General features: G+C 45.8%; 1 protein-coding gene across 1 annotated transcript in view; it reads left to right on the plus strand.

The window, feature by feature from the left end:
• The window catches only part of cdh8 (cadherin 8), a gene marked incomplete at both ends in the record, with an annotated part of 185,999 nt that extends 172,496 nt beyond the window's left edge, over positions 1-13,503 (plus strand). The window contains 3 exon segments of the mRNA XM_084308206.1: positions 11,662-11,700; positions 11,703-11,912; positions 13,016-13,503. Coding sequence (XP_084164332.1) covers positions 11,662-11,700; positions 11,703-11,912; positions 13,016-13,503 — 737 coding nt within the window.
• Between the last annotated feature and the right edge of the window lie 596 nt (positions 13,504-14,099).

Genomic DNA, 14,099 nt, shown 5'->3' on the forward strand with positions numbered 1-14,099 from the left:
TTTCATCAACAATGATGTAACGCCCAATCAAGTTAGATGCTACTATTAACTCTTTCTCTGCCAGCTATTATCCTCATCCTGTAGTAAATGTGCCACGCTTTATATATTTTCACTGTGCATCGCGGTGTTTGCAGGGATATTCTATATCTATATTCTATATTATAGCTATGGAGACAATACTATGGCTCATTTGACAGTAACTATCCCTCGTTCACCATGTGAAAAAGAATGAATTTTGTCATGTATACGTTTGCGTGTTATCCCGTCGTGAATATTGTATAGTTTCAGATGATATATGAATTTTGCTAAATGCGTTCGCGTTGCTCACCTGGACCTGCTACTGTTTCCAAATCAAAGGTATATAATAGGTATTATGTTTCATCATGAATGCATCAATGGGGGGGGGGTTTGTTTTTTGATGCTCTGATCGTCATCAACGGCATTCGTTTTGAATACTACATACGTTGATCGACTGGATCGATATGAAATCATTGTAGGATCAAGGTGGAATTGACGTTAGATAGTCCTTACCTTTGATTGGGGTTATTCCAAAAAGAATATTCCAATTGTCTGATCGCAATTTCCAGTATTGATGTCCATCGGGTCCCCGACATAATCTGGCACAAAACATGCATCGAGGGGCCATGGATGCGTTCCAATGTGATCGGGTGAACCGCTAGACTTGCCTGGACCAAAATGCTCTGCACAGACGAGATTAGATGTGACACACAGTCTGGAACAGGGTTTCAAAGGGTGGACGATACTGCCACCTAGCAGGATCTGGCCGGTACTGCACTCTCTGGGTCTCAGTATGCCTTTTAACCCTCTCGGGTCGGCTCACGCTGTTTGCAACCGCCTGCGGGTAACAAAGGCATTGAGAATTTCTCAGAAATGGCCAGAAAGTCACGCATTTCAGAAATCGGTCAAAATAAAAAAAATTGCATTTTTTAGTGCTTTGAGATGTTATATATGTCTCCTTATTTGCAAAACTTAATACGAATTGTAAATATGTTTAATTCTTGCTAGATGGTATGGTTTTAATTATCCCGGTTTTCCAGAGAACTACATCGCGACTCGCATCTTCGGGGTTTCTCCGACATTTCGAGTTATTTGATAACGTGCCTTGCAACTTATGATCCACACTGCTAGTGTTTGAGTACACACAATTTCTCTGTGAGCTTAAAACGGTAGATTGTGATGATCATAAATGCATTTTCTTTATTATTTTTTTATTATGTTTTTGGTAGATTTGTATTTGTTTGTTCTACCGGGCAGTCCGGTAGAGAGAGAGAGAGAGAGAGAGAGAGAGAGAGAGAGAGAGAGAGAGAGAGAGAGAGAGAGAGAGAGAGAGAGAGAGAGAGAGAGATTGATTGATTGAATTGATTGAAAACTTTAACAGATTGCAGAATGGGTACAATACAGTACAGCTCAATACACACAATTGTTAAGGGGATGCAGACCAGAGAAAGACTTTCGTCTTGTTTACATCAGGGTCCCCCATTTTCAATTAATCAGGACATATATGACATACATGACATACAGATAGACAGTACTGCTACATCTATACATTTATGACATACCAGATTTGCAAATACAGTACTGTTTGTGATACAAAAAGAGTCCAGAAAAAAGTATATACATTTGACGTAAAAACGGTACATTGGGGGAGGTTGGGTAGGTGGGGTGGGGGGGGGGGGAGGCTGTACATTGGAGGTGGTTCGGTGTGTGGGGTGGGGGGGGTTGGGCAGGAGGGGTGGGGGGGGGAACACTGTACAACTGTACAAGCAAAACTGTACATTGGAATATTGACAACCATATCGGTAATTTACTGTACATTGGAGGGGGTTGGGTTAGGACATTTACAGGAGCCAGTTTCGAATTGCAGTCTCCCGTAGGTGTTCTTTGAGAGTGTTTTTGAAAGTGGGTAGTGATTCACATTCCTTTACAGCTTTGGGTAGGGCGTTCCACATTGATGTGGCATAATTGCGAAAGAGAGGGGAAGAACAGGAGACCGAGCGGGGGGAAGACATTCGGCAAAGGACGCCGGGTCCGGGAATCGAACCCGGGTCGGCTGCTTTGCGATGCAGCGCGTTACATATGGGTCGCCACTTGGGTGCCCCATAAATGCATTTGTACACAAATATACATATCTATAAATAATTAACCTCAGACACAGTCAGAATGTTTAGTTTTTTTAGAGGAGCAGATGGTTCAAATCGATCCGAGAGAGTTGAATCAGTAGTGAGTTATTTCGTTCTTGTTTCTCAATAGTCTATGCCACAAAAATAAATGGAATGAAGGATTATGTTTGCGCTGCTTGAGACTGAAGTACCCTCTAAAGTCTAAACAGTTATGGAACATATACAGTGACAATGTAAATACCAGAGGCAATGGCCCAGTCATATGTAATGACTCCCCATGATAGATTTGCAATTGAACCATCTACCCACAGACCATCTACCTGTGGCGATCACGCAACAGGCAGATGCAAAACAGAAGGCCACGGCTGGCCGCCTGTTTTGTGTCCACTGTAAGATGAAGACCCCCTGGAAGTGCCATGAATGTGGTGTGGCCCTCTGTCTCATTCCAGACAGGAACTGCTTTTTCGCATATCATGAAGGCTAAATGTGATACAGAACAGGCAGATACAAGCATGAGGAGACACCTATATATTTATTTTATAAATGTGCATAATTCTGTGCATAATACTTTTTTTTTGCTTTTGAAAGGAAACGTTCAAAATACACTTTTGCCTAAATGCATCGCGGTCGCTCTCTGCCAAATATCATATGAGGCACCTATGTATTATTATTGTAATTCACAATATATTTAAAAATACATTTCTAATGACTCTGCACCCCAGTGATATATAGGGTTGTTCATTGTACAATACAGGGTTGATGTGTCTTGTTGATTATTATTCTATATATATGTTTTTTTAATAAAATTGTGTGATATTCTATTCGAGCTTCTGTGTGATTGTGTAGGTAAGGAAGGGTTTCAGACATAGCCCAGGTATCTGGTTTCTTCACTAGGCTGTGATCATCCTTGAGGTCACAGTAGTCACATTGGAAGGACTACTATATAATAACCCAACCCCCTCCAATGTACAGTAAATGACCTAATCCAAGAATACACGAGACCCTCCTCTTGGAACCAAGTATGGTTTCGTCAATATTCCAATGTACAGTTTCCCCCACCCACCCCTCCTACCCAACCCCCCCCCCCCCCCCCCACCCAACCACCTCCAATGTACAGACTCACATCATCACATGTGAATGAAAGGACTACTATGACTCACATCATCACATGTGATTGAAAGGACTACTATGACTCACATCATCACATGTGATTGAAATGACTACTATGACTCACATCATCACATGTGATTGAAAGGACTACTATGACTCACATCATCACATGTGATTGAAAGGACTACTGTGACTCACATCATCACATGTGATTGAAAGGACTACTGTGACTCACATCATCACATGTGATTGAAAGGACTACTGTGACTCACATCATCACATGTGAATGAAATGACTACTATGACTCACATCATCACATGTGATTGAAAGGACTACTATGACTCACATCATCACATGTGATTGAAAGGACTACTGTGACTCACATCATCACATGTGATTGAAAGGACTACTGTGACTCACATCATCACATGTGATTGAAAGGACTACTGTGACTCACATCATCACATGTGAATGAAATGACTACTATGACTCACATCATCACATGTGATTGAAACGACTACTATGACTCACATTATCACATGCAATTTGGCTCCACAAGAGTGTCTGTTTCTAGGTACATCCAGATAGCTTCTAACTAAATCATTCATCCAGGAAGCTAAACGCACTGCCCACCACTGGCCGCGCTTGGTGTTGTAGTCATGGGAGGCGGTTGGGGTCAAAGGGGGTAATGTGATTAAATTGTGTTCATTTATTTATTTTACGTGATAAGGTTTTCAAATGAATGGCCATAATTAACAAGTTAATATTGACAGCCCTAGCTATTTTACATCTCACAATTTCTCATCCAAAGACCCGAGTATATGTTTTCTTAGACACAGGTATTCATGAAATACACATTATTCCTCTATGACACTGGCTGTTTCCTTTGAAACATATAAATAAATAAAGCCCTGTTCGTTAATTCGATGCATCTCAATACAATTCAAACACTTCTAGATTCAATATTTGAAACCACAGAGTATTTAATCTAGTTAGACTTTAGTCAAATATTAACTCTTAGGGAGTAGCTCTGTGGCCATGCCGGTGAATAATTAAGTCCTTTTATAGGTCTTGTATTGCTGAAGCAGGGGAAGACCGAATGATACTGCCTGGATCTCTGAACGCTCGATGGAACTTAACAGGAAAGATCTCGACGCCGTTTTTGAAGTGATTTGATTTGGGAGCGAGGTGCTATTTAAATCCCCTGGCTTGTGTTAAGATGATCAAATATGGCCGTGCCCAAAAAGTACCAAGGGCAGTTTTCACAAGTATAAACATGGAGAAGATGAATCACGTATACTGTATGAGCGGTGTATCCTTTTAAAAGAGGAGGTTTTAGACCGACTTTTAAGATGATATCACAGATAATATCACCAGTTATGAGTAGGGGGGCATGCAGCCTTCTATTAAATCGCACAACATGTTGACAAAAGTCTCCTTACTGTGTGCAGCAATGCTTCCTTTTTTCATGCAGAGGTAATTGGGGTTAATTATGGCTTTGATCGTAGCCTTGTTTTGATCCAGTTTGTAGCTCTGGTGCAGGCTGTCTTTCTTAGTTATGTATTTGTATACTTTTTAAAGCTTTTTTTCCCTTCATGCTTTTAGTGGTTTTTATTTACTTATTTGAATAAATATAGGGGAAGTAAATAAAATCTCTATTTCAAGTCCATACTATTTTCTTTTTCATTTAATTTAATTTCAAACCTTTATTTCAACTCCTAGGACCCAGAGGTTTCCCTAATTTACAGCTTGTGTCACGTAACACAGTAAAAACCTTGATAAACAACTTAAAACAGTTAAAACAGTCACAAAATCGGAAATGATTCTCTTAAATTCCGTAAATGTTGAAAGAACCTCCAAGTGAGTTGGAGGTCAATATCCATTCGAATAAGAAACAATATAATTCATATAAAAGGTCTCCAGAACCTTTGCCAAGCTCGGAAAGAGGACTATAGTTATCTACCTCCTTTGTGTAAAGGAATCACCCATATAATAATAATAATAGATTTTATTTGTAATGCGCTTCACAATTGCGGGGCGAATCTCAAAGCGCTACAGTTAAAAGAACATAATAACTAGCAAGAATAAAGGAAGAAGGAATAAAGAATAGGCAAGACTAAACATAGAATAACATAGAGAAACATAGAATAAATAAAACTGATAAAAGAAATTGGTAAAAAATTATTTTAAATACATACAATAACTGCTGGGTTAACTGGAGAAGCCAATTTTATACGTAAGAAAATGTCTAAATAGTCCTCTCCAGTAGAACACCTAGGGTCTAAGGACTGCGAAGCACCAAGTACTTCATCGTGTGAAGAGGAATGCATACAATCAGAACGGGGCCCTGCATAGTTCCTATGGAATAAAGTCTCGGCCTCTGTGAAGTGCCTCTTAAAGGCCGGGCACATTTCATTCTGATCAGAGAGCACTTGGTCATCAACTTCAATACATGGGGGGGGTGGGGGCGGGCAGAGAATTGGAGGCTTTGTTTTCATTTAAATTCACTGCACTCCGAAGCGTATCTGGGTTTGAATAAGCACTTCGCTTTTCTCACAGCTGCACATCTATTTCAGAGCTGTCTAAAAGCTCCTCCTTTTGCACGAGACCAGGCAAAATTGAACAGAGTTGACAGCCCCTGGGAGAACCGAGGTGTCACTCTCTATCTTTGAATCCTCTTAAAAGGAGCACGCTTGTCAACAATTGAAATAACGGTTTCAGCAAAAGAGTCGTCTGACTGAACGTCTCATCTGTCTCACGGCCGTGCAACGGACAAAACTACGGGCGAGATCATTTAAAAATGTTTGGACATTATATATACGATTTAAAAATCTCCTGCTTCTATAATACCTGCCGTGAGGGCAATGGTCACTTACGCTTCGGTCGAAGGCCCCACGATCAAGAATCCTGCCACATCTAGTTGAAAATGTTACATGACTATGCCAGCCACTTGTGTAACGAGTGCTTAACGAGAGAGAAGCAAAGCCCCCCCCCCCCCTTCACCCCTTCACCCCGGGGACTATTTCTATCTGAATTGGCAGGAGTGAGAGCCACTCACCTGAACAATGTCAGACCTCTGCATGATGATTTTGTTTGTGATGATAATGGTGGGGATTGTGCTGTGAAGAGGCTATGAGTCCTCCAGGCCCATGTGGGACCTATAAGGGTCTGACGCCTGGAGACAAGAGGCTATGAGTCCTCCAGGCCCATGTGGGACCTATAAGGGTCTGACGCCTGGAGACAAGAGGCTATGAGTCCTCCAGGCCCATGTGGGACCTATAAGGGTCTGACGCCTGGACACAAGAGGCTATGAGTCCTCCAGGCCCATGTGGGACCTATAAGGGTCTGACGCCTGGAGACAAGAGGCTATGAGTCCTCCAGGCTCATGTGGGACCTATAAGGGTCTGACGCCTGGACACAAGAGGCTATGAGTCCTCCAGGCCCATGTGGGACCTATAAGGGTCTGACGCCTGGAGACAAGAGGCTATGAGTCCTCCAGGCCCATGTGGGACCTATAAGGGTCTGACGCCTGGACACAAGAGGCTGGGGGGACTCCAGGCCCATGTGGGACCTATAAGGGTCTGACGCCTGGAGACAAGAGGCTATGGGTCCTCCAGGCCCATGTGGGACCTATAAGGGTCTGACGCCTGGAGACAAGAGGCTATGAGTCCTCCAGGCCCATGTGGGACCTATAAGGGTCTGACGCCTGGAGACAAGAGGCTATGAGTCCTCCAGGCCCATGTGGGACCTATAAGGGTCTGACGCCTGGAGACAAGAGGCTATGAGTCCTCCAGGCCCAGGCACGTGCACACATAGAGGCCAAGGGGTGCTTGAGCACCTGCCTTTTTGAGCCTCGTCAAAAAAGTGCCATTAAAAAAAAAAAAAAAAAAAAATTTTACCGTTACACATATAGACTGCCCTTCCAACTGAAAAATTCAGGATAGAATCAAAATATTAGGTAAAGAGAGAGAGATGCCCCATATTCCATTGCAGTTTGCACGGCCTCCTCAGCGTGCCTCTCCGCAGACCTATATATTTTATGCATAGCGTGGGTGGTGATGATGATGATGATAGAAACCGCTGTGGCGCATACAGTTGAATGCTGGTATTACACTCATTGAGGGACACGAAGAAGTCAAGTCCGATGGGATTTGGGAATCTCAAATACAAATTGGGATTGGAATAAAAAATGCATTTATATTAAACAATACAGAATATACATTTTTAAGTCAGTGATAAAAGTGTCTTTCAAGGATAAGTGAGCTCCTGCACTGATTATTATAGTTCAGTATTCAATATTTGATCACTAAAACCCCCCAAAAAGCATAAAAAGGGGCCCCCCCGCCCGAAAAGGGCGCTTAAAAATCGCGCTTGCGCGCTATGCGCGCTCGGTTAATATATACACACAAGTGTAGTGCCTTTTTCAACCTTTGAGCACCTGCCCCTCTAAAGTCCTGTGCACGTCCCTGTCCAGGCCCATGTGGGACCTATAAGGGTCTGACGCCTGGACACAAGAGGCTGGGGGGACTCTGATTATCCTATTTTTACCTTCAATAATAATAATAATAATAATACCTTTTCTCAGTCCTTGCCCCACAATGGTGGAATGAACTACCCACCCCAGTTAGGACAGCCGAAACCCGTCCAATATTTCGTCGTCGACTAAAGACGCACTTTTTCAACCATTATCTGAAATGAAAAAAAAATTAAGTATAATAAATAAATAAATATCTAACCCTAACTAACCTTGCTGTCATGCACTTGTCCTAATAAACTAACCTACACTGTAGCACTCAACACTTTGATGAGCATTGTTACTCAGCTGATAGAGTTGTGCCCTTCCTTATGACTTGTCGTACAGAACTTGTAAGTCGCTTTGGATAAAAGCGTTCAGCTAAATGACTAAATGTAAATGTAAATACACCTTATATAGCACCTTTCATACAATAATTGCAGCTCAAAGTGCTTCACAGCAGCAAAACATACAAAATGAGTACAAAATGTGCAGACATGTAAAAAAAATCACATAGTTTTTTCACATTAGGATCTACCATCCCAATAAATAGGCCACCTTGTTTATGGTTTGATTGTATGGCCGTTTAAAAATAGACAATAATAAAAAAAATTGTAAAATAGAATAGACAGAGTAAAATAGTGCAATAGTGCAGTGCAATAAAATAGTTAGTCGAATAGAATAGACAGAGTAAAATGATGCAATAGTGCAGTGTAATAAAATAGTTGTGAATTACTGTTTAACAGTTCAAAATTGTTTCAGATAAAATGTTAATGGGCTCTTTTGTATGAGGACAAACGCTACGAGGTATCGTATCGTGGGTGTATCTATTAAGGATGCAGGGGTGGGTGCGTCTAGGAAGGAATGCAAATGAAACGAGACCTCAGCTCACAACACAGAACCTACTGCAGTGTGGTAGCAATGGCAAAAAGGTAACAGAAAAAAACATGTTCATGAGTACGAAAATAGTAATCTATTGTGAAGCACTCGTTTTTTTTATTGACTTTGATTTGTCAATATGGGTCTTTCAAACGAGGCGTGTCTCTTCACGCGCTGTATACCAACACATGTATTTCATCCTCTCACTCCAATAGTACACACACGCTCAGGCAAAGCAACAGAGGTTAGGCTATCAGGACAAATATTGTAAATTTTCCATAAGATCAGCGGGAGCGGGGTCTTATGAGAATGCGAGTGTTTGATAACGTGAGAGGGGTTTGGAGAGCGAGCTAATGAGCAGAGAGCTTCACAGAAGTGTCATCAAAGAGCAGCTGGCACCTCTCTGAGTCGACAGCCGTCTTCCAAGCCAGTGTTGCGCGCCACATCCCCTCATTTCCTCCGCTTGCAAAGGAGGGGGGGGGGTGACAAACTGAGGCTTGCTATCCTCCAGGAGGGGGTGACAAACTGAGGCTCGCTTTCCTCCAGGAGGGGTGACAAACTGGGGCTTCGCTCTCCTCCAGGAGGGGTGACTAACTGGGGCTCTCTCTCTCCTCCAGGAGGGGTGACAAACTGGGGCTCTCTCTCTCCTCCAGAAGGGGGTGACAAACTGGGGCTCTCTCTCCTCCAGGAGGGGTGACAAACTGGGGCTCTCTCTCCTCCAGGAGGGGTGACAAACTGAGGCTCTCTCTCCTCCAGGAGGGGGTGACAAACTGGGGCTTCTCTCTTCTCCAGGAGGGGGTGACAAACTGGGGCTCTCTCTCTCCTCCAGGAGGGGTGACAAACTGAGGCTCTCTCTCCTCCAGGAGGGGTGACAAACTGAGGCTCTCTCTCCTCCAGGAGGGGTGACAAACTGGGGCTTCACTCTCTCCTCCAGGAGGGGTGACAAACTGGGGCTTCGCTCTCCTCCAGGAGGGGTGACAAACTGAGGCTCGCTCTCTCCTCCAGGAGGGGTGACTAACTGGGGCTCTCTCTCTCCTCCAGGAGGGGGTGACAAACTGAGGCTCTCTCTCCTCCAGGAGGGGTGACAAACTGAGGCTCTCTCTCCTCCAGGAGGGGGTGACAAACTGGGGCTTCACTCTCCTCCAGGAGGGGTGGCAAACTGGGGCTTCTCTCTCCTCCAGGAGGGGGTGACACACTGGGGCTTCACTCTCCTCCAGGAGGGGTGACAAACTGAGGCTCTCTCTCCTCCAGGAGGGGTGACAAACTGGGGCTTCTCTCTCCTCCAGGAGGGGTGACAAACTGAGGCTCGATCTCTCCTCCAGGAGGGGTGACAAACTGGGGCTTCACTCTCCTCCAGGAGGGGTGACAAACTGGGGCTCTCTCTCCTCCAGGAGGGGTGATAAACTGAGGCTCTCTCTCCTCCAGGAGGGGTGACAAACTGAGGCTCTCTCTCCTCCAGGAGGGGGTGACAAACTGGGGCTCTCTCTCCTCCAGGAGGGGTGACTTACTGAGGCTCGATCTCCTCCAGGAGGGGGGTGACAAACTGGGGCTCTCTCACCTCCAGGAGGGGGGTGACAAACTGGGGCTTCTCTCTCCTCCAGGAGGGGTGACAAACTGGGGCTCTCTCTCTCCTCCAGGAGGGGTGACAAACTGGGGCTCTCTCTCTCCTCCAGAAGGGGTGACAAACTGGGGCTTGCTTTCCTCCAGGAGGGGTGACAAACTGGGGCTCGCTCTCCTCCAGGAGGGGTGACAAACTGGGGCTCTCTCTCTCCTCCAGGAGGGGTGACAAACTGGGGCTTCGCTCTCCTCCAGGAGGGGTGACAAACTGGGGCTCGCTCTCCTCCAGGAGGGGTGACAAACTGGGGCTTCGCTCTCCTCCAGGAGGGGTGACAAACTGGGGCTCTCTCTCTCCTCCAGGAGGGGTGACAAACTGAGGCTTCGCTCTCCTCCAGGAGGGGTGACAAACTGGGGCTTCGCTCTCCTCCAGGAGGGGTGACAAACTGGGGCTCTCTCTCCTCCAGGATATATAATATATATATATATATATATATATATATATATATATATATATATATATATATATATATATATATATATATATATATATATATATATATATACATAGATAGATAGATAGATAGATAGATAGATAGATAGATAGATAGATAGATAGATAGATAGATAGATAGATAGATAGATAGATAGATAGATAGATCGCTTCCCACTCCTCCTGGGCGTCATATCGAGTCAGACGCTTAACCCCTAACTGCTCCTGATGAGCAGGTCGGCACCTCGCATCGGTCGCCCCCGCCGTCGGTGTGTGAACGTGTGAGTGAACGGGTAAAAATGTGAGGGACAAAACATTTTTTTTTTTTTTTATTGATCTTTTTCCCCCTCCTTTTCCTCCGATTTTCTCCCATCCCAATGTTAGTCGTTATGCCAATTCCCAATCCCCTTCCTGGTCGCTGCGCACTTACCCCCCACAGTCGGTCTGGGAGAGTGGAGGCTATCACGTGCTTCCTCCGACACACGTCTAGCCAATCAACCGCTTCTTTTCACCTGGCAGCGCGGACTCTCACTGAGAGGGTGTAACGTGTGGAAGGATCACACTACCCCCCTTAGATCCTATCGGCGCTGAGCAGGCGCCCCGACCGAACTGTAGGAGTCGCTGTTTACAACGACCCGGACCCACCCGCCAGCTTCTCCCACCCTCTAATAGAGCCAATTGTATTAGTGTGAACGGCCAGCCAAGCTGGTGACAACGCCGGAGCTGTGAGCTGGATTCGAACAGGCAAATCCAGCGTCTCCGGTGTTGGTGATGAACGCAATCTCCGCTACACCACCTGACCGCCCGGGAACAAAACATGTTTAAGTGCTTTGGCTAAAAGCTGTTATATAAATGCACAATTTTTTACCATTTATAGTTATGTCCCCCTGGAAAAAAAAAACAAAAGGTGCTCGTCTTTCCCGTACATGTTTTCAACTTTCAACATGTCTGACCTCATCTGTCCCTCACAGACAATTCAATCAGCGTCGTGGCCAAGCATGACACCTTCAGACGCAGAAACAGGAGATGTACTTCCTGCCGATCATTGTGACGGACAATGGAAATCCACCAATGAGCAGCACCAATACCTTGACCATCCGAGTGTGTGGCTGCAGTAAAGAAGGCGTGGTCCAGTCCTGTAACGTGGAGGCCTACGTGCTCCCCATCGGCCTCAGCATGGGGGCGCTCATCGCCATCCTGGCCTGCATCATCCTGCTGCTGGGTACGCTCTTTGCACTTTATGTTTTAAATATTATTATCATTATTGCCCCAAAAAAGAGCATAGACATATCTACTGTTCACTGCTATGCTATGTCAGAGAAATGTACACGGAGAATAGTTATTTTGTCACTTTAGCTGTCAACGCATGACAGTTCTTTCTTTCTTTCTTTCTTTCTGTTTCTTTCTTCTTTCTTTCTTTCTTTCTTTCTTTCTTTCTTTCTTCTTCTTCTTTTCTTTCTTTCTTTCTTTCTTTCTTTCTTTCTTTCTTTCTTTCTTTCTTTCTTTCTTTCTTTCTTCTTTCTTTCTTTCTTTCTTTCTTTCTTTCTTTCTTCTTTCTTTCTTTCTTTCTTTCTTTCTTTCTTTCTTTCTTTCTTTCTTTCTTTCTCTCTTTTCTTTTTCTTTTTTTCTTTTTTTTTTCTTTCTTTCTTTCTTTCTTTCTTTCTTCTTTCTTTCTTTCTTTCTTTCTTCTTTCTTTCTTTCTTTCTTACTTTCTTTCTTTCTTTCTTTCTCTCTCTCTTTTTTTTCCTTTTTTTCCCTTTTTTCTTTCTCTCTTTCGCTCTTTCTTTCTTTCTCTTTCTTTCATTCATTAATTCTCTCTTTATGTCTTCCTCACTCTCTCTTCCCCCTCCCTCTCTCTCCCCTCCCTCTCTCTCCCTCCCTCTCTCTCCCCTCACTCTCTCTTCCTCTCTCTCTCCCCTCCCTCTCTCTCCCCCCTCCCTCTCCCTCCGTCTCTCTCCCCCTCCTCTCTCCCCCTCCCTCTCTCCCCTCCATCCCCCCCCCCTCCCTCTCCCCCCCCCCCTCCCTCTACCTCCGTCTCTCTCCCCCCCTCCCTCTCCCTCCGTCTCTCTCCCCCTCCCTCCCCCTCCCTCTCTCTCCCTCCCTCTCTCCCCTCCCTCCCCCCCTCCCTCTATCCCCCCCTCCCTCTACCTCCCTCTCTCTCCCTCCGTCTCTCTCCCCTCCCCTCCCCTCCCCCTCCCTCTCTCTCCCTCCGTCTCTCTCCCCTTCCTCTCCCCCCTCCCCCCCTCCCTCTACCTCCGTCTCTCTCCCTCCCCCCCTCCCTCTCCCTCCGTCTCTCTCCCCTCCGTCTCTCCCCCCCCCCCGCAGTCATCGTGGTGCTGTTCGTGACGCTGCGGCGGCACAAGCACGAGCCGCTGATCATCAAGGACGACGAGGACGTGCGGGAGAACATCATCCGCTACGACGACGAGGGCGGCGGCGAGGAGGACACGGAGGCCTTCGACATCGCCACGCTGCAGAACCCCGACGGCGTCAGCGGCTACCTGCCGCGCAAGGACATCAAGCCCGACCTGCAGTTCATGCCCCGCCAGCACTCGGGCCCCAACGGCGTGGACGTGGACGAGTTCATCAACGTGCGGCTGCACGAGGCCGACAACGACCAGACGGCGCCGCCCTACGACTCCATCCAGATCTACGGCTACGAGGGCCGGGGCTCCATCGCCGGCTCCCTCAGCTCCCTGGAGACGGCGTCGTCGGACTCGGACCAGAACTATGACTACCTCCGGGAGTGGGGCCCGCGCTTCAGGAGACTTGGGGAGCTCTACTCGGTGGGCGAGAGCGACCGAGAGACTTGACCCCTCTGGGGGGGTTCGGTTTAGAGAAGAAGAGACAATTTGATTCTTTCCGTCCCACACGCTTGTGGTTCTCGCTGGCTTTTAGAAAACAACTGTTTAAAGAGAAAAAAATTAAAAAAGTTAATAACAAGGTGGGCCACCTTTTTTTGTATTCTTCTTAGAGTGAAGCTTAGCAGTTGTCATCCAGTACATCAAGCGCATTGTGATTGTTGAGCCAAACTTGACAATATCTTCATTAGGAGATCTATGATTCTTGTGGAGTGTAACTTAGATTCCGTCGTGGAGTGTCTAGCAGTGTTTTGAGTGTTTGTAACTTGCTGTGACTGCCACGGCATAAAGACCCTGGATCCCTGGCGGTCGCCCGACGACAGGAGAAGGAGGATATTGTCGGATCTTTCTCCGAAAGCCTGCCTGGACACCCAGGGGCGTTGGAGTGCCTCTACGGAGCGCCTCTGCAGCCGAACGGGCCCCTGTTTCCTGATCTCCACGAGTCACCGAGCTAATTGCTGATCTGAATCGAACCAACAACAACAACAACAAAAAGAAAATGTAAAAGCAATATACAGTATGGTCTACATTATAAGGATGAATGTATA

Source organism: Notolepis coatsorum (genome assembly GCF_963971535.1).
Source record: "Notolepis coatsorum genome assembly, chromosome: 2".
Taxonomy (NCBI): domain Eukaryota; kingdom Metazoa; phylum Chordata; class Actinopteri; order Aulopiformes; family Paralepididae; genus Notolepis; species Notolepis coatsorum.